Source organism: Rhipicephalus microplus, chromosome 4 (genome assembly GCF_043290135.1).
Source record: "Rhipicephalus microplus isolate Deutch F79 chromosome 4, USDA_Rmic, whole genome shotgun sequence".
NCBI lineage: Eukaryota > Metazoa > Arthropoda > Arachnida > Ixodida > Ixodidae > Rhipicephalus > Rhipicephalus microplus.
This window is the reverse complement of record NC_134703.1, coordinates 197,691,142-197,718,263: the sequence shown is the minus strand read 5'-3', so window position 1 is coordinate 197,718,263 and position 27,122 is coordinate 197,691,142. Positions and strand designations below refer to the sequence as shown.

At 42.9% G+C, this 27,122-nt stretch overlaps 1 protein-coding gene across 6 annotated transcripts in view; it reads right to left on the bottom strand.

Moving 5' to 3' along the window:
- Positions 1-2,837: 2,837 nt before the first annotated feature.
- Positions 2,838-27,122, bottom strand: part of CenG1A (Centaurin gamma 1A) — a 339,755-nt gene continuing 315,470 nt past the window's right edge. For all 6 annotated transcript variants that reach the window (XM_037423691.2, XM_037423690.2, XM_037423692.2 and 3 more), the window contains 7 exons: positions 22,448-22,591; positions 16,175-16,248; positions 15,354-15,431; positions 15,052-15,148; positions 12,343-12,460; positions 11,848-12,223; positions 2,838-3,594 (listed from right to left, as the gene is read on the bottom strand). In XM_037423691.2, the coding sequence (XP_037279588.1) occupies positions 3,388-3,594; positions 11,848-12,223; positions 12,343-12,460; positions 15,052-15,148; positions 15,354-15,431; positions 16,175-16,248; positions 22,448-22,591 (1,094 nt within the window). In that variant the 3' untranslated portion in view covers positions 2,838-3,387. The remainder of the gene's footprint in view (positions 3,595-11,847; positions 12,224-12,342; positions 12,461-15,051; positions 15,149-15,353; positions 15,432-16,174; positions 16,249-22,447; positions 22,592-27,122) is intronic.

Here is a 27,122-nt window from a genome sequence, read left to right as displayed (position 1 = left end):
TTCCCACCTACACCAAAAGCAGAGCAGTCTGAAGGGTCCGCCAAACCTAGACCAATTCTTTACTAGTAGCTGTGTACTAAATATGGGTCGACAACTGTTGATGCTTCTAGGCGCTTTTGGAAGAAACCAGACAACGTATTGTGATGTGTTTTGCTTTGAAAGAAATAAAAACCTTATGTGTTTTGGCTATAAAAATATCATTAGCTCTTGGTGCCTTTTACTTCGAATGGAAATGTGCTAAGCTCACGTGCTTCACATTTCTTCTTATCAGTGTTTGGTTTGCGCAGGCAGTCATGGATGATATTAATAGATTTCTTCATTTCCTTTCAACCCCTTCATTTCCTGCCAGAGGGCCGGTCACCGCCTTGGGCGGCTAGTTCATGCTGCCTGGTGAGCCCTCTTGTTTTGGTTGCCGGTTGGGGAGGACCAGATGTTACCCATGTGGGCAGGAACCATACATACACTAACGAACATTGGCCTAGGCACAAGATATCAGCTGACAGAACTAAGGCAGCCAACTAATTATACAGCCTAATTTAAAAAGTAAACGAGCATTGGGAGTGGTTTGTACATATTGTATAACTTTATTCTTGTTTTCTGCTTCCAAAGAAAACAGGCATTACAAAGAACCTGTTTTCCTATTTTTCTTTACAAATTTACAAAATGCTACATACAAATACTGCTTCCAGCCATGACAGCAGCCACGCCTTGCAAGCAAAGAGAGCAGCCGATGCCAACAGCATTCTTTGTCAATTTAAACGTGCAATTGGTTGACTACAGCCTTGCTGGACATAACATAGAGACCAGCCACAACAAAGTACATCAGCAACCATCACAAAGCAAGCAACACTGGGGAGAAACCACACAGTATTCAACCTCAAGTTATGCCACAATTAGAACATACAAGAATTTCAATTGATTTCACACATCTCGCAACTTGGCTAAGTGCATCTAACTAGAATATTGGAAAATTTACAGAAGTATGAAAACTCAGCTCCGACACAGTGCATCTTGATGCTGCTCAAATGTTTTCATAACAATGAACATGCAAACGGAATGTTTACGAAAAAAACTAGCCACATTGTCCAGCATTAAAAGGAAACATGGTGGGTTAAAAATTAAACAGCACGCATGGACAATCAAAAGGATCCTTCCATGAAAATCTCGGCTGTACAAAGCAATTCTTGGCTGTCTTGGCCTTAGAAGCAAAAAAACAACACACATACAGAAATGAAACCATCATTAACGTAATGAACATGATCTGTACGTAAATAATTAAATTAGGCATCTGCAGTATATGTACATTTCCACAACCTGCCAAAACACTGCAACACCAAACACAAAAGAGGTGCAATCAGAGGACACACGCAGTTTGCAGGCCCCCAAGCTATAAACAAGTGCTTAAATTATTGAAACATATGTACACTGTTTAAGGGCTACTGCAATGACCACAGCAAATATAATACAAAAGCAAGATGCCAAAGAAATAATACAGGAGCACTTGTTTTCTCTCAAGATAAAAAGATAATTTTTCAAAAAGTACCATTTCAGTACTATTGCTCATTTTTAAGCAGCCATAAATTAACGTCTGAATGTATGTTGCCTGAGATATCATTGATAAATACACCCTTTATATAATTATCCTGATTAGACAGGTTACACCCACATTCAAGCTGCATTTCAATGTCTGACCTTTTCACGATAAGGATATTCTGTAATAAGTAGGTCAGTCATAAAAAATTTTGATTGTTGCTTGGTAAATTTTCATGGAATAATTTGTGTACCTCGACGATAAGCCCAACAAGCACAAGACAGACAAATCCAGCAATTGCACTCCTTGTAGGCTCGTTTTACATATTTGAGAGACCGTCAGGTAATGAATGCCCGCCCCAGTTCCGCATAACCAATTTCACGAAGCGTGGTTCTTCACTGTGACAGACACGTAAAAGGCAGCAGATCACTCAAGACTGTCCTATGTGTTGTCATAACAATCAAACAGCGCAGGGCAAGGACGAAGCTTTTCTTTCTGTTAACAGGAGATATATTAGTTTTAACTGTTAAACTACACAGGTACAGCCCTATCTGGACCAGTCCGCTTCAACTGCCTGCTGCACTATAGAGCAAAGCATTCTCCCAGCGCAGTTTCGTGCTTTTTGTCAAACCCGCCAGTCACCATCGTTGAGGACGACTCAATTAGAAAACTAAGCTTGTGGACGGTGAGTAGTGTTTTCTTGACACTTGACGTTAGTGTCAGTAGTGTGTGCAGTATTCAAGTGGCAAACACGTGGAAGTGCCGTAGTAAAAGAAAAGAATACCACAGCGATCCAACGAGCAACAATTTTCTACATGGCATTCCAGCACTGTGTAATAAAAATGCTTCCATTCATTCGGATGTCCCAATGAGAACACAGGAGCACAGCTTCTGTGAGACCCTAACAAGCACACTTTCACGCAAGCACATATGGGGCTTTGGCGCTGCACACACTACTGTGCCGCACTGCTTGGCTGAGAGACACATCGCTACAGCTTAGGCCCACTTCCGAGCACACAGTCAATTTGCATTCTCATAAATGCACACAGAAGGTACCGAAGGAGCTTGATAGGTGGCTATGTTTTCTCAATGGTACCATATTATGTGCAGAATAGCCACTACATTTGTCTGCACTTATGAGAATGTAAGCTGTTCTTCATAATTTCGCACAAGCTGTTTATTGATTGAACTGCGGCGGCACTAAACAGCTAGTAACTAGTACACACATTTAATCTTAAAGTTGGGACTAGCTACTTCGGCAGGAACTGTTTGATTTCACAGCAAAGACAAACAATGTGTGAAGAAACTACAAGAGCCTGAGCAATAAAAAGAAAGAAATAAAAAAGGCAACATATTTGAAGTTGAGAACAGCAATAACGTTTTAGGCATTAAAGCTTCTTTAATACCTAAAAAAGCAACAGCAATTCCGAGCACATTTTCTTTCAATTTCCAGAATACTGTTGTCTCAAATAGGCCTAATTATGTGTCACCAGTACCTATTACAGGCAGATAATCATAGCATCCTTTTTTTCTGTTAACAACGCAGAATAAGATCTTGCTTGCTTTATAGCAAGCACTGTCCAAGAACCATTAAAAGCTGAAAGTAGACCGATAGGAAACGTTGCTCATTGGCAGAGAAGGAAAACGAAAGTTGAGGCCTGATGAAGCAAATATGAGACAAGTGTCTGCCCACGGCACAGACAAGCGAGTCTAATATATTAGGTCATTTCACAATTCCTCAGCAAATAGAACAATGAGTAACAACACAAAATAGTGAAGGATGTAAAATAATGATTGAGGGCAGTGGGTGATGTAATGAGATGATGGTCGGTGAAAAAGGAACTGTCTTTGGGCTTCTAGATGATGCTGGCTGGGAGCTTGTCGAAGACGTCCGATCGCTTGGACAGGCTTCCCCTCCGCCGAGACAGCGTGGTTGACAGCTGGTTCGGGTCGGGTCCTCCGCTGTGCAGTAGCAACTCGTAGATCTCGGTGAAGTTGGAGTTCTTTGCATACACCAGTGGGGTCCTGCCTTCAGAGTCCACCGCTTTAGCATTGGCATTGTTCTGGAAGAGACCCCACTCGATTAAACTCCTAAATTACAACTATTTTAACTTTGCACCAGAGTCACCAAATAATCATCATCACAACTTGATTTCTTACTATGCTTGCATTGTCATTGAAAATTCAATGTTCTCTAGCCATGCCATGAGCAGGCAGAATCATTTCCTGGTTGCGCTTGCCCATAACTTTGTATCAACCATCCACAAGACAAACTCATTGATGAGTCGACTTACTCAAGGTCACTTGGATCAGGCCGTGAGATTGACCGAATGGGGAAAATTTTGTTGAGTCTGAGTCAGTCTGGCTGGGTAAAATGTTGGCGTGTTTATGATAGCCCAAAGTGCAACATGTATTTCTTGAGTGATTGAGATTTCCACATCTTATTGCCGGCATATGGTCCTATCAGGATTACTATGAGCCTTGCATGGGCTCATGTTTGGACTCGAGTCTATCCACACGTATTCCACTACACTAGCATTTAGGCGTCCCCTCAATGTTTATTTATCAGCTGTGTCAGTTTGGGTGAGGGGGTGCCAAGACTTCCCCACGAACTTTTTCATGGGGTGTTTGTAATATAAATATCTTGTGCGAGTCATAGAGTATCGATTATGTCAGACATTGGAGTTGAAGAGCCTTTACTCCAAGACCGAAAAAGCTAATTTTATGCCAGCAGACTCGTGAATGAACTGACTCAGACTCGGGTCAAACCATGAGTGAGTGAATTGTGAACAAGAATTGTGAACAACACTCCCGTTCTGGGTGCCGAAACATCTCATTACATTTTTCATTCTCTTTTGGTCAGTGTCTAAGCATTTTTTGAAAAATTGACAAGCAATTAACAACTCGAATCTTACTCACAGTACTGAACAAGCACTCGAAGCATTAGTGTGAAAAATAAGGAAGTTCCTTTGGGGGGTTCACATGCCAAAACGACTTCCTTAAAAGACAGGTAATAGTGAGAGACTCTGATTATAGTCTGACCACTCAACAAGCACCACAATTGAGCACAAGAAACGTTTTAAGTTTTGCCTGCAAGCCGTACGAAAAAAATTGCCAAGCTAGCCCATTTCACAATCCAACCAAAAAAAAAACTTTGATATGCAATATTCGTGCAGACTTCAAATGTGGAAGGTTTCAGCAAGATGAATGTAACAATAGCACGACAGACAAGAACTGGTGAAAATAACACATTGCACTGACTTTCAACGACGTTTATTAACAATGTGATTCACATAGAATAACGAGAAGTGTTGTATTGTGTTGATTGAGCCAGAACTAAGTAACAATTTAAAATTTATTAAGATACGCAATCTTTTTCTAATAACTGAAGAGCAATAACACGGAAGGTGTACAACTTTCTGATGTGACAAGTTTTAATGATTTCTTGCGTTAACTTATCCAATTTTGAGTTGTTACAGTTGAGCCCGCTTATAACAAACCTCAGCGTGACGCGGCATTCATTCACTGTATCCCGAAGTTCGTATTCAATAAAACACAACCTTAAAAAAAGTTGCAAGTGAAAACACAATTTTCTTCTCTAAAAAAGTCCATGATGCACGTATTTCGAAAAGCAGAAGCCATAAGAATCCATTTAAAATGGCAGCCTGCTCTTCGCCATGGCTAACAAGAACTTGTGCCCATGTGCTTCGAGTTGTCGATGAATTCGCCTTCGCGCTGTCAATTGCTGGCTTCCTGGTTAGCTGAATAGGCAGAGTGACCGCCCGGGATAGGCATTGGTCGTGTGTTTGAGCCCCGGACCAGGATAAATTTTTCGAGGTTTTTCTTTCTGAGAAAACCATATGGATTTCTTTGTGGCTTCACGCTACAATCAGTTGATTGCCTTCTTTCCTTTATGCTTTACAGTTTAAGCCAGAGGCAGGCATTCTCTTTAATGTCACAACAGAGCTAGAACTGCAGATTGGATAGCAATAACAAAAGAGAATGCACGTGGCAAAATGCAGAACAATAAAACCTGATGAACCAGACTTCTCCAGCTACTCAAATGTAGTGCTTTATATTGATGAGAGCCTTGCATTGGTGTTTTTTTTTTTTTCGGAGCATTTTTTCTAGGCTTGCGCGAATAGTGCCTTTTAGGTTCGAAGGAAATTAGAAGTTAGTGGTGATGCTAGTTGAATAATTTTTAGTGGAATTTGAACAGTACCATATTTATTCACATAATGAATGTACTTTTTCAACGACGATAGTCTTTCTTGAGTATTTCGAGGTAAAAATTCTGGTCTGTCTGTCTGTTCATTCGTCTGTTTGTCCGCCGTAACAATACCCCAAACAGCACTAAAGGATACCTTAAACGGCCAACCCCATCTGCAGCGTCCATCAATATTGCTCAAGTTTCAGTGTTTATAATTGTGCAATTGTCAATTAAAAAGCAATTATTGCGCATATCTGAGGCACCGTAAGAACAGAACAATATTTTATATGTGTGTCTTTATACTAGAGAAGGCATACAGGAGTAATTATAAGGACCTTAGCATTTATCACGCTGCACTGACAATGCAATGCGATGCTCAAAAAGGCAACTGTTTTCTACGCTTTGTTAAGATGGTGGCACCTGCCCATTGCTTTACGTTCAACATCTTATCCCCTCCAAAACGGGCATGCAGGCCTGCCTCTGTTTTTGAAGATAACTGCCAGATAGCGCTCATGTCTCTCGTGTGTGACGTGACTTGATGCGCTCGTTCGCCTCCGCTTCACGGATCGAGACTCTCTAATGCAGTGTCTCCAGAATACAATGCGCCAATTTTCTCGCGCATAACATCAAATAAATGTTTTCTTCACTCTATCCAGATGCAAGAGTATCGTTTTTCGATGACATTTGCAATAAAACATGCAGATTTAGGGCCATTTTTTTTTTTTCGAAAAATCAGAGCGAAGTTGGGGGTGTGTTTATCATGCAGGGCAAATTTGATGAAAGCTTTCTTGGGATGAGCGAAAAATCCGGTAATAGGTTGCTTTGCCTTTTGCAATAGACGTACACACACGCTGTTGAAAGCGGCTTCTTCGTTGCAGTACCCTCATCTTTGGTGGTTGATGGCGCTATCTTTCGCAAGCTGTGTCCCCCCCCCCCCCCCTCGCACACGCCATAAAAGCGTTTCGCGGTTATCTTTTCTCGCGATTGTTTAACCACAGTAGCGGTATCTGCTGTGATGTTGAGGGTCACTCAAAAGTGTGTGCTAAAACGCACTTTGCTAACTTCACGGCAACCTCGCACGACGACCGTGTCAATGCCGTTGACATTGTAGCAAGTAACCAACATTGCAGCAAGTTACCAGCGAAGCATCAAAGCCAATCGTCGATAACAAGATTAATGACAAAATATGGTTGCCGCCTTGCTTGCAAGCGAAGAGAATCGGGAACCATGTTGCAGAAATAGTCACGATCTTTTCTGGGTAACAGGCGATTTTTTTCTGGTTTTCCAGAAACCTGTGACGCGATAGCGACAAATGGCCCTCCGCGACAGCCATGGCGACAGCAAATCCTGTCATCGTCTCTCGACAATTGCATGCATGTGGTTGGGCCTTACAGTTTCATATTTGCAGGAAGCGACCGCCTGTTGGCGCGGGAAGTTTCATGACCTGCGCTCGATGTGTGCTCATAAGCTGTGATGTCTCTACACTCGCACCACTTAAGAACCCCGCTGTGGGGCATATATAATTAAAAAGGACTGGGGACGTTCAATGCACAGATGGAAAAAAAGGAATACGGTGCACCGCAGCTGGTGAAGGGGAGGAGGAAGCGAGCCAATGTGGCTGAGGAGGGTTGGCATATTTATAAAAAATGGAAGAGATCGAACAAGCAAGGAGGTGCCATGTGTTGGTTAGCGGGACTGCAGCGGATGAATGTTAGGGGTGCATTTATTACGCAGGGCAAAAAGTGGCAAATATTGACGACTGAAGTTGGGGGTGCGGCGTTTATTATGCGAGTGCATTGATTTGCGAGTAGATATGGCATGTACCGTATATACTCCTGTAATCTTCCCAATCACATAATTCTCACGCACCCCGCATCACCCAGCAAAAATACGATTTATTTTTCTTCGAGTAATTATCGCACTCCTGAATATTGCAGCTGTAATGTTGTCTGCTACTTCCAACAACTGATGATTATAGGCCACAACAGCCTGGCACTATCTCTTAATATCATGCGTACTATCAATGCACAGAGCCTCAATCCAATCGAAGCCAAAGTGGCAAGTGTGCATTGCAGCGTGTTAGCTGGTTGTTTGCGCCCATTCAGTGGTTCCGCTATGGGGCGATACGGAAGTTACATGGCTGCTTTCAAGTTGAAAGTGATTGATCATGCTCTAAACAACAGCGACAGGGCCACCGGTAGGCACTTTGGAGTCAACAAGTCCTGTGTTCACTACTGGTGACAGCGGCATAGGCAGCTGAAGGCCACCAAGATGCGCTGGGCCTTCTGTGCACCTAAGACTAGGATGAACGGCAAAACTTTATTTTGTCAGTAGGCAACTGCCAATGATACCGAGTTAGATGACCCAAGATTGACGTCGTATGTTAACCTTTTGCGGGCTCCCGTTGAGTGACAAATGCCGACGCTATTCTAACGCTCTCTACTATTTGCTTGAAACTTTCGTGTCTCAGATAAATATTTCCTTTTGATGAGCCTCTGGTTTTATTGTCAAGGCCGGTCTTGATTTGTACTTCTCAAAGCTTCTACTGTATTTACTCGAAAATAGGTCGGGCATGAATATAGGTCGACCCCTGCTTATCGTGTTCTACCAGAGAAAAAAAATATTTGAATAAAGGTTGACCTTTTTTTTTAGTTTAGAAACAGAGAAATTGAAACCTAGCACACCTTTATTTACATAACTTAGCGTCTTAATTGCTGCTAGGGCCGTCATCTTGTCAGATCTGCAAGATGATGATGTCATCGGATTCTTCGCAAGCATCCGGGACTTTCCAAACGACGACGTCCTTACTGCCACCGCTGCGAATTGCTGGGCCGCGAAAGGCACGATGCTGACATTTCCGCACAAACAGACGGTCACACTGCTTTCGCCAACCTCTAATCAACGTCTCATTTACACAGAGCTTGTGCAGCACAACACAACTGCTCGAGTCCTCAGTAAAAAGTATCACTTGGCACTTGAAGTCACCTGTGTAGCTCTGCCGACGTGACATCGTCGCAACCGCACACAACCAAATGGTGGTTGGGGTTAGAAGAAGAAGGCGCCTAATTTCTGCAGCCCGGTAGAGAGCACGGTGCAGTGCCTAAAGCAAATGCGAACCGTCATCTCGTCACACCGATTGTACAATGAACAAAAAGCAAGTGTAGGTGTTCTCTGGTACGCCTTCGAAAATGGCCTCGTCGGGTCACTTCCTTGCACACGACTACGTTGTCATCGGTGCGAACGAACGCATCAACGGTGAGTTCATATGGAATGTCGATGTCGATGGCTCGAAGTTCCCCCCAGGCGTTGGTCAGCGATAGAGGTACTGCACTGCCACAACTCTCGCCGTCAAGTTCCTTTTCGTCCAAATCTTCGTCTGGTGAGGCCAAAGCGCAATCCGTGCGTGATGCTTGCACGGTGATGGTGAAGTCCGCGTGATCATTTGCTATAGCCTGATCATTTGCTATCACAGCAGGATCATTTGCCATTGCCTGCTGCAGTGTGGCCAGGCACGTTGCCGGACCCAGACCACATCGCCGATTTAAGTAAACAAAAATGGCGGTACCAACGCTAGCGCAGCAGAAGCAGACGTTTACAAATTTTGAGTGCGCCTAACACGCATACGAGCATATTGTCGACAGTTAACCTTTGGCGGGAGGGTAAAATAAGGCCCGCACCGTGGCATAAAATTCCTTAATGCGGGATCGTTGTTCAAAAACATTTTGTTGCCGCGAGATACGTAATACATGGGCTTCTATGAATGTTCACCGGGGATCCGGAAATATTTCGTTGCTGCGGGGATCTCTTACTCGCGGGGTTTCGTTATTGCGGGTTTCTATTGTATATACATGCGTAGGCGGCCGGAACCGCTGCATACGCATGTACAGTAGGTGCTACACTTGAACGCCATAAGCTCAGCACTTTTGGTTGTTTAATCGTGAATATAGGTCGAGATTCATTGGTCACGAATATACGTCAATAGCAGGTTACGAACAACATTTTCAGGAAAAAAAAAAAAAGGTTACCCTATATTCGAAATACGGTAGTTAGTTGCTAGCAATGAAATTCCTATTTGTGGCCACTCTGTACACTTGTGCAAAAAATTTTCCCTCTGTAATTCTCGCACCCCACAACTATTAATTGTTTTCTGCAAAAAAAAGTGCGAGGATTATGCGAATAAATACAAAATCACATGTTATAAAAGAAAATGAACATATTTGTCGTGATCTAACTAACCTGCACAGTGGATATATTTTTACATTGAAACAATGCCTGTTCTAATGCCATTTTTTTTTTTATTGAAAGGGAGTAGAAAAAACTACAAACAGTAGCAAGATTTGGCTTTTGGTAGAATGCGAATGATAACCTGTAAAATAGTTACGTTTTAATATATACTATACCTAGAGCATATAAGCCGATAATACAACTTGGTATTACAAGCTTTCAAACGTTGAAAATGATGAATCGATGTGAGGGTGATATGTTCATTTAACTTGAGATGCGGCTTCCCAACAGTGTGAATTTCCAATAACTAGGTGTTTTCGCAGTTTAGCACTCCTTTACTGCCATAAAACCATCGCCACATGAAGTTGCATGTGTTCTAATATACAGTAGGCTCTCAGTAAATGGAACCTGAAGGGGCCGGGAAAATGTGTTCCATTTGACAAAAGTTTCGTTTATCGAGAGGTGAATATGGGTGCAGTATACAAGCCCGAAACCAAGCATTGAAGAGGCAATAGTTTCATTTAACAAATTTTCATTTACTGAGAGTCTACTGTACACGTAATTGTATATTTCGAATACCGTATTTACTCGATTTTACCGCGCCCTCAATTGTAACGCGCACCGGGTTTCCACGACGAAAAAAAAAGTAAGACATCGATTGCAACGCGCACCAATTTTTCTCTTTGGCCCACACGGTCACACCACTCCGGAAAAAGACTCCTTTCGGGAGCGTCTTCCGTTTAAATATGAGGTACGGGGGAAGCTTGTGCCTATCTGACCTGCAACGGAGCATTGCCGTCACTCTAGTTATACTGTGGCCCAATGTCAGCACGCCAACTTGCTTCGCCCCCTTTTTCTCAACGGTTGTGGTGCCAGGCATGTCGAAGTAAAGAGGCGACTGATCGACATTCCCAATTTGCCCAAGCCATTGTTGTGCCGCAAGTTTAGGACGAACCTCTGAAAACTGAAGCTTTTCTTCGTACTCCTCCGGCAACTTTTTGCTTATGCCCGTTCGCCTTCAGAGGGAAAAGCCTTTCCTCATCATAAAGTTAGTTAGCCAGCACCTGCTCACTTTAAACTGGCTCCGCATTAGCCCTTTTTCTAAGGCTAACTGCATAGCCTGCACTTGAAGCAGTTCTGTCGTCACGGGCTGCTGTGCCGCTCACTGCTCAATCACATACTCGCCGAGCAGCTCTTCAATGTGCGGAAACCGACCCTGCTGTGGTCCACTAAAGCCTTAGCGTGAATCTTTGCTGTCGACAATATTCTGCTTTTGTTTCCGCCAGTCCCGCACGCACGTTTCAGGAACTCGGAACGACCGCGATGCAGCCCGATTTACGTCCGTTTCGGCACACGCAATGACTTCTTTTAAAAGCGGCATCGTGGTGCACTCGAGTTTTTGGAGTCGGCCCTTCCATGCCATCGATGCTAATGCACACCAAGATGACAAACTCCTCGGCACACGTACGAAGTGCTGCACATGCGAAACCCATAGGCAGAAATGGCCGACGCGCCATGCGGACGCACGTAGGGGGCGGCCATTTTGGGATGCCGATGGCAATAGAATGACCGTATTCTTTTTTTTTTTTTTTTCGTACTCGATTCTAACGCGCATGTGATTTATGAACTCGCTTAACTGGGAAAAAGGTGCGCGTTAGATTCGAGTATTTACGGTATTTCAAAATTATCAATATTCGAAGCAAATTCGAGTACTGTAATGTTTCTTCGAATATTTGAATGTTTCGAACATTCACACAAGCCTACATTTTCTAAATAGGTCTCCCTCATTACACAGTTTACCACACCATTTCTAAATATGCAAATATATTCTGACTCGCCTTCTTGTCACACCTTTACATATAATGATCGGAATGGCACCCACCCACAGTAGAAGCTGCACCATTGCCAGCTTCCCCAATGCAGCAGCCATGTGAAGAGGTGTTCGCGAGTCTCGAGCACTCGTCGGCGCGTTGACCAGTTCGTGTTGGTGGGGTGCCGCGTGCGCTAGCAGCAGTGCCACTTGTCTCACGTCCCCACGGCACACAGCATCGCGAAGCTGTTGCGCGGTGGGCCCACTCGAAGAAGGCAGCGGTGCCAGGAACTCTCGCTGCTCGTACTTTGCTCGAATCCAGCGCTCTTTCTCGTCGCGACTCGAGTGGGGGCCGGGCTTGGCGCAACCACTTCGAGCGGCACTGCCTTCCCAGATGCAGTTGGACGCCATGTTGCCTAGCGCCATCATCACAGCCACATGCTCGGGCCTGCATGGACAAGAGCCACTGCTGACAAAAAGCAATATCCCTAACCTTGTTAGAAATCCAGTAGGATTCATTTCTTGTCGAACTCAGTATGTCTGGCACAAACAATGCCTGGAACTTACGGCCAGTCATCCAAGTCTAGCGAGCGGACCCTGGAGATATGGGAGCCCAGGTTGCGATGGATACCCGAGCACTCAATGCATATGAGTGTGCCAAGGTTGAGGCTAGCCCAGTCTGGCTCTGTGGCAAAGACACACAGAGCATATCAACATTTGCGGCAGGCTATGATTATAAATGTACAGAGGAGCTTCACCAGCACATGCTTGTGTCTGTTAACCACTGTATAAATACAGAACAACAAATTAGGGTAAATGAACACTGCATATACAATTACAGTCATGAATTCCATCCACAACGAGGCTTCAATAGAATTGAAAAATGCATCACGTAACAACACAAGCAGCCAAGGCTGCCTACAAACAAGCAATATGCCCATTACATAAGTACACAGTTTCCATAGCTTTAGTGTCGACTGCCGCAACACGATAGTAAGAGCTATACCAGTCTTGCCACAATGGTAAGATTGGCACAATTGATGGGGTGACATGACAGTGCAGATGCTGATCGGCCCAAGGTTATCTGTTATTGCCATTCCAAAAAAAACAGCTTCACGAAAAACCTAGAAGAGTGGCCCAGACTAGAAAAAAATGCCCCTTCAGCTATCTTGCTTCCTCGGTCCTCTTCCAGTGGTTGGCAGAGTCACCATGAGCATAGAAAACAAGACATCAGTGGACAGTTCGCTCATAGTAGTCGATTGCGACGGGCTATTTCTGTGCAGCCGAAACACTATTCAAGCTTTCCATGAAGCTGGTGTGTCGCTTTTAGAAAAAAGGGCTCTACCAAGTGTCTATGCGCTACAGGCAGAAGATGCCTTGAAAGAGCTGCTACAAGAGTTCTCAGGCTTGGCTGTTGCAAAGGTCCACCCGTCAAGCTGTACAAGAAAGAAAGAGCCGGGCCATGGTTTTTGATGATTTGCCCGGTGTGCTTCACAAAGCAGTCTCAGCAGAAATCGACTGCTTCATGCAGCAAGGTGTCCCGTCTCCGGTGAGCGTTCCCAAGTGGGCTGCTGCTGTCAAACCAAAGGTGAACAAGAATGGGGACATAAGATTGTGCGGTGATTTTGAGCTCACCGCTAATCTGGCCAGTCACCCTTTGACTAAGGTGGATAACGTTTTTGCCGCGCTTTACGGGGAGAAGCATTAACTACACTGGATTCGCGAAATGCATATGACCAACTACCGCTTGATGGAAAGGCAAAGAAGGTTACTGTCATCAACACGCACCAGGGCTTGTACTCGTACAACCGACAAGCCCTTCGGTGCATGGAATTGTTATTACGCGACTTGGTGAATTATTGTATCAGTTATAAGTTTCCTAAACTGCATTGCTACCATGCCTTCATGATGGGAGCTTCACTGCAAAGCAGACACTTTCTGCCTTCTCATTGATTTCAGTCAACAAGAACAGCAAGCTCCAAAGTGGCAATAGAGTACATGTTGTTACAACAAGCCTTCCTCCTTTTTGTGAGTTTCTTCTCAGTGCAAGCATTGTGAACTACTGCCATGAGTAAAAGGGCACTGGAATGCGGCAGCCGTGCACAAGACCCTTGATGGTGCACATACGCGCCGTGTTCACGTACGAGATTGGACAATAATCCTCGTAGTAGGCGACCCGAGCCGTAATGAAAAATCGCAGAGGATGAGCTGGCACTACTGTGCATTGGGGCTTCAAACTGCAAAAATCAGGAAGGTCAGCATCACTACAGCGATGAAAGTAGTAGAGCTGCCCGGTTCTGAAGACAGCCGGCGAAGAGGCCCCTGAAGTGGCCGTCTATCTCAGAAGACACGAGTGAGGCTGCACAGATTTGCCGCATCCTTTCACCGCAGTTCCTGGTAGGACTACAGCTCTTCCACTTCCAGCCAATACATATGCGGCTCGCACCACAGTCACAACACCATTAATGAGTTAAGTGTAACCTAATCCTGAGCCAGAGACGACGAAGAAGACCGAGACATTAGCAATGAGGACGAGTGGCTCATTTGGCGAAAGCAGACCACTGGTGTAGAAACTTGGAGAGGAAATTGACGACAGAATAGACGAACTGTCGACACGGCAACGGCATGGAGTCGACCTGGCTACGTGACGAACTGTAAGAACGTCTTAGTACCGAGACACCAAATCGGCTAGGTAGTAGAGGCTAGGGCTAGGGACCGACTTAAACTGGTCCACAGTCAATCTTGTTTGACTTTGTACACATTAATTTGGTTAATTTTGTGTCCACGAGAGTTGTCCCTGACTGTGCGACTAAGCTGGCCTCGCGGCCAGCTTAGTCATTGTTGGGCTTTTGCAGGCTCATGTCACACTTCTACTCCCTTGACACTTCTACTGGTCATGTCACGGGCAGTGCCGGCACACGTCGCGTCTCGCATCCAGCCGTCAGGCCTTCGCTGCCAGACATGGCCCGCCAACACAAAAATCGGCAACATTACAGCCAGTTTCCCATATGCAGGCACTCTCTCCAAGCACATCACAAAAGCTATAGAAGGGCCACTCTTCTAATTTTCGTCTGCGACTGTGTTACATGTTGCATGCAGCCTGGCATTCTCTTTTCTTTTTTAATGGTGGAGAAACTCATTTCTACTTAATTTTATCTTTTATACACTCTCCACTTTGAAGAGAGATCATATTTTTGAAATTAGTTCTTGTAGGATTTCAGCCGGAAAGCATGCACATTAAGGGAAGCCTCAAACACGCCATGTTGTTAAACTTACGTGGTGTATCACAGTCGGCACAATGAGAATTGCCAGGCACACTTGTCCGAATGGCCTGGATCGACGATGCAGAGTCTGCTATGCTGTTCATGCGACTCTGCCAAAAAAGGTGACAATAATAAAATTAATAATGACAGTAGGAGTGTCAGCGTTGGGAACTAACCTGTCCTAGCTGGTACACAATCTTATAGCGGAGCAATGAAGGCAAAAACTAGCGACAGAGATGCAAATGAACAGTGTGAAAATTGCCTTGTGCACTTTCTTTATTTTGAGTACCTTGAAGACTTGCAAATGCTTCTCACCTTTGCTTTACTGCTTTCATTTCCCTGAAGACTGCTGAGAATCTGCTGCTCGATGGCACTGACCCAACCTTCCCTATCCTGAAGAATAAAAGCAGAAGTAATGATCACAGCTCATTTCAACTAAAGCAATAACGGACATTATGAAAAGCACTTAGGATGTAGTCACACCATGCAGCAAGTTTGTTGTGGTGCCCATATGGAGCGAATATGGACAGAACACTCAATCATTATAGGTGAACAACTTGCAACACTGCAAGATACGCCTGTGGACTCCAACACCCAATTCTAGTTAAAATCACACAGCAAGCATATGCAGAAAGCATTGCAGACAAGTGAGAATGAAATATATTATAGATAAATAGGTGAAATAAAATGAAAGCCTGGCATAAGATGTGATTGAGCAGATGACACCACAGATGAGATTTTGCAAGCACCTTATTCACTTCAGTAATACTACAGCAAGAAATGAGAAATGCCATTAAGCTTTTGGAATCCAACAGAACGCTTTATGCATGGCTGTGTACTTAGTTGTGTTTACAAAATCTATGAAGTTCTATGATGCTCACATAAGTCACCCGAAAGGAAATGAATGTTCACGAGCACAAATCAAGTAGCACTAATGTGAACGAAAATTTGCATGTAGTCTTAGAACTGCCTAGGAATATAATCCCACAGCAAAGGTAATCAATTTGCTTCAAACAATATGAGCTCTGGTTAGAGCTTCAAGTGACAGAGATGGGTGGAAATAAAACAGCCCATCCACCCGGAAACAAACAATGTGCAGAGTTGCTACACAAGTTATTGGTTGCCACAGAACTTACATCCCCGTTGGACGCCTCGAACTGCCACTGCTTGTTGTCCAGAGATACAATGATGAACTCATACCCATCAGAGTCTGAAATGCAAATGCACAAAGATGCCAACAATTACAAAACAGATGTGCAGTGTGGCAACTTCATCAGCTGGAACAGTTAATGCAAGCTGCTCACATTAATATAATCACCAATCATGGCACTACCTCTTCATGTGCACTCCTTAAAAGTTCATTGGTTCAGCTGCACATATATAACCACAACACCAGCAACATGTACCTTTGTTTATCAATAATATTACGGCCAGGGAGAAGTTTATTCTAATACCACATCACACACGTATACAAATGTATATCCATTGGCCAATTCATGCAAAAAAGACCCAGTCAGCATTTCCCATCATCAAAGCACTTCACATTTTACATTTTATATATATATATATATATATATATATATATATATATATATATATATATATATATATATATATATATATATATATATATATATATATATATATAAGTCAAGTAGATCCTCCAAGAGAACGGTAACAACGGAAGTGTTTAATTCGACAGTTTCGGCCAGAGTCTGGCCTTCATCAGGAGTCATGACTCCTGATGAAGTTGATCAGTTGATGACTCCTGATGAAGGCCAGACTCTGGCCGAAACTGTCGAATTAAACACTTCCGTTGTTACCGTTCTCTTGGAGGATCTACTTGACTTATTGCAACGCCACGGCCATTTTCGCCACCATGCCTGCCTATATATATATATATATATATATATACATTCACACACACAGTGGAACCCCGATTATACGACTTTCAGGGGACCATGCAAAATCGTCGTATAATCGGGGCATTGTGTAATCGAAAAACTAAGAACACGGGCATTGACACCCTGTCTTGCCCAAAAAAACGGGTACAGAACACCTGGATAAGCCCACAATACGAACTAGTGTAGAGAAGAATGTGGATTAAATTATTCTTGATAGCGGCAGCTAATGGCAGCATTACTTAGTTAAAGGAGGTGTGAGGGAATCTTTATTCTCAACTTTGAAAAAAAAATTCAAGCCAACGCGCACCTTTCTACCAATAAATAGCATCCAAAAATTGATTGTACATGAAAATTAAACCGCAACCAACTTTGCTAAAATAAACTTAGTTTCAAAGCTTCATATCTCCACCAGCGGAGGAGGGTTGGCCGAATGGTGGTTGCGAGAACTGGCGGCGCTGCAGTCAGATTTTGCGCTACTCTCGGTGCATCGTCTGCTACGGTGGCGTACTACAACGGTTCCCCGCGCTGTTGTTCTCGGCAGCTTTCTTTTTGTGCTATTATCAAACTTAACCATTCATCGTGCTTCCAGTCGACATTCTCGTGTCGCATTTGTGGAGTGCTTATGTGGATACGCAGAAGATCACCTGTATATAGTCGCCGGAACGTGTTGCTGATTGCAAGCCGGCTAACAATTGATGTCCTGCATATATTTGCAGTGAATGAGTATCTTTAGCGTTGGTTTCATGATGACCGCTATCACTTTATTCAGAGCCGTCTTGCCTAGACGAAAAACGGCTCAAAACATCTTTAAAAGCCTCAAGCAAGTTGATATATGGGAATAAAAAATGCTTTAGAAAAGCAGTACTCATGTTTTTTTACTAGTTACAAAAAAGATGTTCTCGAAAAAACAGCAGCCATGTTCACCAGACAAGTCTTCGCGATGGCTATTAATCGAGAGCAGAGTGCAAAATGTGACAGCAACTGCACCTTCTTTATCACATTTTCCCCTTTTCAGAAAGCTCCCAATTTGTTTTCTTGCAAGAAAAGAAAAAGAAAGTATACTGTAATCAGAATATAAAACGTTACTACTCTAGCCTTCACATTCTGATCATGAGCAGCGCAACTCGAAAAATGCAGTGGCAACCACTCCAACTTTTCAAGCATTAACTGCTCAATTTATTCACATCAAGTTCTGCACTTACGCATTCATTTATTGATAGTTTCTTGGATTATTTTCTTTTCTTCTTTCATTCATTTTTCTTACTTTAAGAATTTTCAGAAGGTTTCAATGCTAACATGGCATTCAATTGTATGCGTAATCTTGAACGATGTTTTCTTCTGACTAACGCAATGTCTTTTGCAAATTGTGTTTACTTTTTTCATAGCTTGTTTTATGTCAATATCTCACATGTATGATCATCTGCTTTTCATTGCCGTTGTATTCTGATTACTATTTTCTTTTCTTTCCTCATCATTGTCGCTGTTAGGCGTCGTATCATCATCATCAACTTTTTTATGTTACTGTTTGTATGTATGTAAGCTGTGCAAATCAATGTATATATTCTTTTAATGCTCCCCTTACACAATGCCCTGTCGCACCTGTAAGGTATTTTGAATAAATAAATAAATAAAATGAGGTCACCAACTGTGGGGTTTTTGTGAAATGCCCCTATACAGCTTTCTCAATTGCTTTTTATGCAGAAAGAAGACCTAGTCAAGAAATAATGAAAGCAGCCTTCTTGAAAACATCTCATTAGAGTGAGTGCACTTTCCTGTGGTTTGGGTGCGGCCGCCCCAGGAGTACTTGTGAGAGATGCTAGGCACTCTTTGCACGTTGTCACTTATTCAATTTTTCTGTGTACATACCCACACATGTAGTACACTCTCAGTGTGTTAATGGTGTACTACGCTGCACCGGGAAGAAGTGACACCAACAGGTGCAACATCGCGTTACCTGCTGTAAGGTTGAGAAATGGGGACACTGTGATCGAGAAAAATATGTACCACTGTAATATCAAGCAAACGTAACAAAACATGGTCACTGGCAAAAATGACCACTTAAATACGATTGTGTTGGTTCATAAGGGAAATATATATTAAAGCATCAACATCCACTGCTTTGAAGGCAGCACGACAGTTGATTGATTGATTGATATGTGGGGTTTAACGTCCCAAAACCACTATATGATTATGAGAGACGCCGTAGTGGAGGGCTCCGGAAATTTAGACCACCTGGGGTTCTTTAACGTGCACCCAAATCTGAGCACACGGGCCTACAACATTTCCGCCTCCATCGGAAATGCAGCCGCCGCAGCCGGGATTCGAACCCGCGCCCTGCGGGTCAGCAGCCGAGTACCTTAGCCACTAGACCACCGCGGCGGGGCACAGCACGACAGTTGACAATTGACCGAATGCCACTGTGATAGAACTTTCTAAGTATCAAGAGGGTTGTTTGCCACGTGCCTTATATCTTGCTGTTCCATTTCGGTCGCTCCTCCGAACTGGGAACTGCGTATTCGAGGGGCACCATGTGCCTTTTTTTAGAGGGGGGTGTCGGGGTGAGGGGGTTGGATTGGCACTTTTGTTATGAACATTTTGGCTTCGATGTATGGGGTGGAATTGCTAGAAATGAGTACAGAATGGTACCGGGCGTAAGCTCCCACTTTCCGCGTGAGATCAAAACTTCTTGCATTACCATGACTTCATTCTCAAATTTAACGTAATAGACCTTGTATTTGGCAGTGAGCTTTCTATCTTTGCGACACAAAGCTTGGTCCCACCTTTTGAATCGCGTCGGATTACTTTGGAGGTCTATCTTGATCAAAATTAATTGGTTGACACTCCAATCAAGAACAAATTACGGGATGGAAAAAATTTACTTCACTGTGCTGGATTTAAAAATTTGGCTGCAGTCAGATTTTGCGCTACTCTCGGTGCATCGTCTGCTCCCTCCCTCCTTTCCAACTACCTAAGTAATCAAAAAAAAAGTTTCTGCAATAGCCACGTACCACCTTTTAAAAGCCCCCGCGAAATGCTGCCGCCCCGCCATGTTTGCAATGACAACAGAGATTTCCTTAGGTATGGGCCGTGAAGTCCCTAGAACGCTAGTCGTGCTTTCATTACTGCCTGAGGGCGCGCAACTGCACTGGCACTGGCACCTTGCCGCCTCGCACTTTGTTTGCGTAGGATCGGCATGATGAGGTGACAATTCGCATTTGCTTTAGGCGCTGCGCCGTGCTCTATATAAAGCTCCAGAAATTAGGCACCTTTTTCTTCTTCTAACCACCACCACCATTAGCTTGTACGCGGTTGTGACGATGTCACGTCGGCAGAGCTACACAAGTGACTTCATGTGCCAAGTGATACTGTTTGCCGAGAACTCGAGCAATCGTGCCACGCAGCGCAAGTTCTGCATTGATGAGAAGATGATTAAGGTTTGGCGAAAGCAGTGGGACCATCTGTTTGCGTGCGACAGACGGCGTCGTGCTTTTCGCGGCACAGCAATCGGCAGCGACGGTAGTGAGAATGATGTCGTTTGGGAAGCCGCAGATGCTGGCAAAGAATCTGATAGCAACATTTTGCACATCTGACAAGATGACGGCCCCAGTAGCAATTAGGGTGCTAAGTTATGTAAATAAAGGTGAGCTATGTTCCAGTTCTTCTTTTCCTTAATTAAAAAAAAATCATAAGCCGACCTATATACAAATTTTTTTTTCTCGTCGACCTATATTCGTGCCCAACCTATTTTCTAGTAAATACTGTAGAAAGCCTTGGGATGTGTCACTCAGTGCAGTCAGACCATATGGCAAAACACGCATGCATGCTTCAGTCTGCCTCTGCCTGCACAAAGCTGCTTTTGCAGCTCACACCTAGCAGCTCAACCAAACAGCAAAGGCAATCGTGTTTTTTGAGACGAGTGGCCAAAGGTAGTCAACTTCATCGTCGACCTTGTGGCTCTCCTTGGAGGCATACAAAGCAGGAGCATCGAATTCCGCACCCGACACAACTTTTATTTTCAATGTTTCTTTAAAGTATACGGAAAGTGTGTCTCAAAACATGCCAAGCCAAGTGCTGACAACACAGTTTTCTGCCTCTTCTGAATAAACAGAATCATTGCTAGGCAAGAGTTGTTGATTGATTGATATGTGGGGTTTGTCCTAAAACCACCATATGATTATGAGAGATGCTGTGATGAAGGGCTCCGGAAATTTTGACCACCTGGGGTTCTTTAACGTGCACCTAAATCTCAGCACACGGGCCTACAGCATAGGCAAGAGTTGTTGACCATCAAAATACAAAGTTTGATCTCTCTCACATTAGAAATCTAGCAAGAACAAAGAAAAATAAGCAGCATCCCATGACCTATTTAAAATAAAGCATTAAAAACCAGGTGATGACATACAATCCTGTGGCAGCCTTTTTTGTGCAGTTTTCAATTAATTGCGCTGTTATTTTCTAAACAAACTGCCCACCATAAATTGTCTGCTAAATTCAGACTTATGCGCATCTTTTTTTTTGTCGTCTTTATTTTAACATCACAAGTCCATCATCAGAAGGAAAAGTGAAAATCAATGTTTTAGTTTTCACTATTACACTGAATTATATCATTATCATTAATTTCATCTAATGCACTCTTTTTAAACACAACAATAGTCTTTCTTGGCATACTTCAATGCAAAAATTTTTGTCTGTCTATCTGTTTGTCTGTCAACTGATTCATACACCCGGTGAAAGTTTAAGCCCTTGCTGAAAGCTCTGCTATTTTGATCTGGCGGCTGGGTTTATACTTGTGAGCATTATCGATCAAAAAGCAAAAATTACACATATCTGAGTGCAACATCAATATGCCAGTATTAGGTAGTGTATTTTTTTAATGAAAAATGTGTAGATATGCAATGCTGAAAAACCTCAGTGTTTCTCACGCTTTGCTGACAAAGCAACACTAAAAACGAAAAAGCGGGCGTTTCCTACGCTTCCCTAGGACAAAATGGTGTTGCCACATGCTCTGATATAGCACGCACCCAGAGGCTCTGCGTTCTACATACGCTTTTGTTTCCCGACATTACTTCCAGATGGTGTACACATTTCACGCAGCACCTTCAGACCATAGAAGACGTCTTTTGAAGACATTTGCCCCGAAGCACGTTGATATATGGCTAGTTTTTTATATTCTCGCTGTAGTGGCTGAGTACAACATCCTAAAACTTGCTATATCAAGCCACGGGCACCCTCGACACACAATGTAAATCATTTTTACTAATAGAATATGTAGGCCCCAGCTGGCGCTATAAAAACATCAAACATTGTTACAAGTTGGCCCGATAACCTGAATGCAGAACTGCTACCTGTATTATCTTTCTTTTTTTTTTTTTAAGACGTTTTCTTGGTTACCGAGCGCGTTCTAGTGGCACCTTTAGCATGGTGAAAGGGCAACTGGCTCATGCATTTCTTCTTTTTTTTTTTGTAATGTTCCTTCAAAAGTCTCTGTAACAAACAGGCTCTCACCTTCCATGGCTTCGAAATTCTTGGCACCAGTGCTTTTCATGCGTCGGTGTCGCTTCTTTACATTGGGTGTCTCAAGCTTAGAGAGCATTGGGTTGGTGTTTGGCACAGCGGGGATGAGTTGCGTCTCGCTGCCATTCAGCATCCCTGGAGGCACAGTGGGAAGACCATCAACCAAATGCGACACTGGCTAGCTTGTGGTAATGCCCAAAAATGAAATGGGTTTTAGTGCAAAACACTGCAGTGCTAGGCTTGGATTATTTTGCCTGCTCAATGTTCTCCACAACACAAAGTTCTGCACGATTCCTTGTGTGTTTTAGGGGTGAAGCTCCTCAGGGTCAAGCTTTGCCAACTTAAGGCTAGATCTAATACCACAAAGCAGTAATAATGGAAGCAAAACGAAATTCACACACAACACACCATTTATGACTGATGAACATTGTATATTACTGTACACCGCCTTGTCACTTATTTGCATGCATGAGTGGTCAGTGTCACGAATGATTTACAGTAACATCAAACGATCCCACTGCTTCGCCCAGTCATCACCATTCACTTCAAGGAGATGCAGTCATTTTTTTTTTTTCGGTCTATTATCTTCATACTGAAACAGGCATGTTGAACATTAAATAATATGACCTAGACAGGCAATAAGCATGTGCTCTTAACTTCAAGATGCTAACAAGGCACGATTAACAAGATAAAGCAACAACGGCATGCACCGGCTATTCCAAATGATGGCATTACCCATTTACTAAAGTCACGAAACCTAGAAACACAAAAGACATTAGCTCCTGTTGCTATGGCAGTCAGTACTTTGAAGGATACCCAAATTATATTCAGCAACGTTACCTGTTCAACTCTACTCATTCGACCAGCTGTCGGATATGCCCGATAGAGACACTTTCCTTTATACATCCATTTTCACCGCGAAGCTCAATAAGTTCAAATTTCTCATTAAACATGGTTGCGATATTGCCAATGCCTTTGGTTTGTTCCTTTAGCCAGCATCTGACAGTCGCTAGAGTTGTTTGTCGCGATCTTATCTATGCTATAGGATAAACACGTTTCACTCTCTTTTGTACATTTCCCAGGCTATATGAATTGATGGAAAGAGTGCTTGACGGTGCCATCACTAGCGTTGTGTTATCGGTATAATTGATGGCCCAGAAATAATAATGCTTAGGCATAAAGAGCCTACAGGAAAAATTCCACAGCATTCATTTTCTCATCGATGCTTGCCTGGGTACCTTTGCTTTGATGACTGCTTCTTTGCCGCCTCAAATTTCCAGAAGCTTATATTGTAGCGTAAGTTTGATCCAATAAACATTGTTTACTGAACAATTCTGTATTCTACATGCCAATATGAACAGAAGATGAAGCCATTTTTGTCTTCAAGTTTCATTGCAGTCACTGCGTTGATGGGAACATGAGCCTAGAAGTGTACCCATTTAAATTAAGCATGCACATATTGAGCTGCAATAATGAGACGCATAACGGTGGGATGCTCAACCAATTTGACCAGATGAGGTTCTTTAGGGTGCACTTGAGTCACAATATGCAAATTTATCAGCGACTGTTAACCCAACCGACAGCCACTCAGCCACCATGGAGTACAAGAAACATTACTCGTACAGTTGAGGCAGAGCTCAGAGCATGAAACAAGCATTTATGCAATCCAGTTATTGCTAGTTACTGGAAGTATTGGAAGATTCAGTAATTACAAGTGCACAGAAAACACTGGCAAATGAAAGCTGGATATACTTGTGCGATGGATGCACTCATGTCAAAGTCAAACACAAAATTATGATCAAAATGTCCCAAAAATACGCTTGCAAAATACCGTACTCATTTATTAGCGGCACTCTTGATTTTACAGGTTAGCAATGTCATCTGCTGTGCTGTGCGAAAATTCTGATGACTTGTTTTTTCTGGGGGGGAGGGGGAGTGAACACAAGGTAGCAGTGCAGAGTTTTTGGTGCCTCCAGGTAGCACATGCTACTCAGCAATTAAAGTGATAGCTTTAAAAGTGCAAGAGTTGCTGGTCTGTGGAACATCCTCATTTATTCCAGCCAACAGAGGACACCCTGCAGAAATAGCCTCATCTCATTTCTGTTTCTTGTTCTTATTCTCGTACTGCAGTCATGTGGCCATGAACTAGTTGTGTACAGCTTTTCCCTCATTGTTCCCATATTTATGTTACCAAGTTTACCACAATTATTGCCTCTAGATGGTAAAAATACATACGACTGGCTTTAAATCAGAAATGATCATCTTGGCCAAAGAAAGTGAAGGGCAAGCTGCTGGTTGAAAGTTCGAAGTTCGTAAAAAATGTGGGCAGTGGTTGCCTGAAGGTGCACTCAAAACAACGAATGAACAAAGGTGCACTTTTTGAAGCAAGCACAACATGCTTCTAGAAAGGAAGGACTAGCTTACACAGTATGTGACAGATGCAGAGCAACCACACAATTTTGAAAGAGATGTAGCATAAGTGCTAGGCATCGCATGAAACACAGGCATTCTGCTTATAGCAGTGAAATCCGGCAATGGATGAATCCGGTGGTTCAGGAAGTCATACCTCTCCACTGTGATGTGCCAATGTCTGCTGGAGGAGAAAAGCTGCTCTTGTTGCAAAAATACACTTGTTCTCTGATATTGGAAATGTCAATCAAGCACTGGTTTGGTCACCAGATAGAGTAAAAGGAGTGATCGTGTTTTCAAATGAGGGCTGAGGGGCACTGAGGTACACTTATGCTTTGCATTGCCCCAAATAAACATAAACAGCTATGTTACATTGTTCTTTATTAGAAAACATGCGCCTGCAAAATTCTTATCTAATGGCTTATCTGCTAGGGCCCAAAAAAAAAAGCTTGCATGAGCCAGTGAGAGACAGGTTTAAGTGCGTTTGGGAGAAACCGGGCACAAATCTTGACACTCGTACCTTACCCACCCCAGATAGAAATTGTGTAGTGACAGCTTTATGCATGTGAACTAGACTTGGCCATTACACTAAAAGGTACGACAGGCAAACTTCAGCCCTTGGTTGTGCCCTTATTGCAGCCATGTAAGCGTGGATTGTGTGTACAACGAATGCATGTCGATGACCATTCGTCATAAATAAGCTTGGGCGCATAGATTTTGGGTTCAAAATGAACTTGAAGCAAATAATAATTTTAATCGAATAATTTCGCAGCGTAATTGAATAGTATAAATACTGTATATTACAAAAAAATGGGAATATTTGTCATGACCTAACTAACCTGCACAATATATTCTTTTAAATTGAAACAAAGCCCACGCAAACGCCATTTTTTTGCATAAAAAAAAGCGGAAACAACTTTGAATAGTAGCAGAGTTTGACTTTTCAGTAGAATGCAAGCGATAGCCTCTTGAATATGTTACTTATTAAAATTTCCTATACTTGGAGCATATAAGTCGATATAACATGCTTTTCAACTTAAAAAATAAATCTACGCGAGAGTAATATCATCAATTCTGCTGTCTGTTGTCAGCATTTATTCGTTGATTTTTATGTGTGTAGTCACTGTTGTTTGTTTCTTATTTTTTTATTGTTGGTTATTCATCTCGTATTTATATGTGCTTTTGAATTTTTCTTTTTTGTGCAAACGTTATGTACTTTGTGACACCCTCCCTTTATTGACACCAAGCACAAGGTTGACAGTATCAAATAAATAAATAAATATAGATAAACAAAATTAACTTTGAAATGTGGCTTCGCAGCTGTGCAGATTTCTCCTGAATATCTGCTTTCACAGTTTACCACCACTCCACTGCAGCAAAACCATCTGTACAAGGTATCGCATGCGGATTGATATGAACCTATTCATTCGTTTTGAATAATTTGAAACTTTCAATAATTTGAATTCAATTGAGAGTGAAATCAAATACTGCATTATTTTTTCTAATACTCGAAGCATTTGAATATTTGCACAAGCCTAGTCATAAAACATCGACTGGTTGGCTGAAGAGGACATTGATCGTGAATGTGCATGCCACAGGATTCTCGAAGCGTGCGGTGAGGTTTTCCTTCATGGCAGTGCAGAAAAAATGTGCCTTATAGCTTTCCTGCGAAAGTCTTGAACAAGCTTGATGGAATGGACAACCACCTATGTGAGACAGAGGAAAGTTTGCGGAAGTAACAGGTACAGAAGTACAGGAGGCCGAAAGCAAGCATTCTTGTAGCCATGACAATTTTTTCTCCATTTCATTTTTGCTCCTCCAAGTGCAAATGAGTCCATCATCATCAGCCTGACTACGTCCTCTCCCATGATTTGCCAGTCAACTTGCTCTTGTGTTTGCTGTTGCCACTTTATACTCACAAACTTCCTCATCTCATCTGCCCACCTAACTTTCTGTCTCCCCCTAGCCTGCTTGCCTCCTTTGGGAATCCAATCAGTTGTCCTGCCTACGCGCTACATGATCGGCCCATGTTCATTTCTTCTGCTTGATTTCAACTATGATATCCTTAACCCCAATATGTTCCTGACCCACTCTGCTTATGAGTAGTGCAGTTCAATTAAGCATGTACTACCGAAAACATTTATGGGAAACAAAATGTGTATTTTTCTTCATGTAATAGTTGCACTACAAATCTTGCGACCCAACTTTGCATAAAGAATGCAGGGGCCATTAGTTGAATTCAGCTATAACACATTAG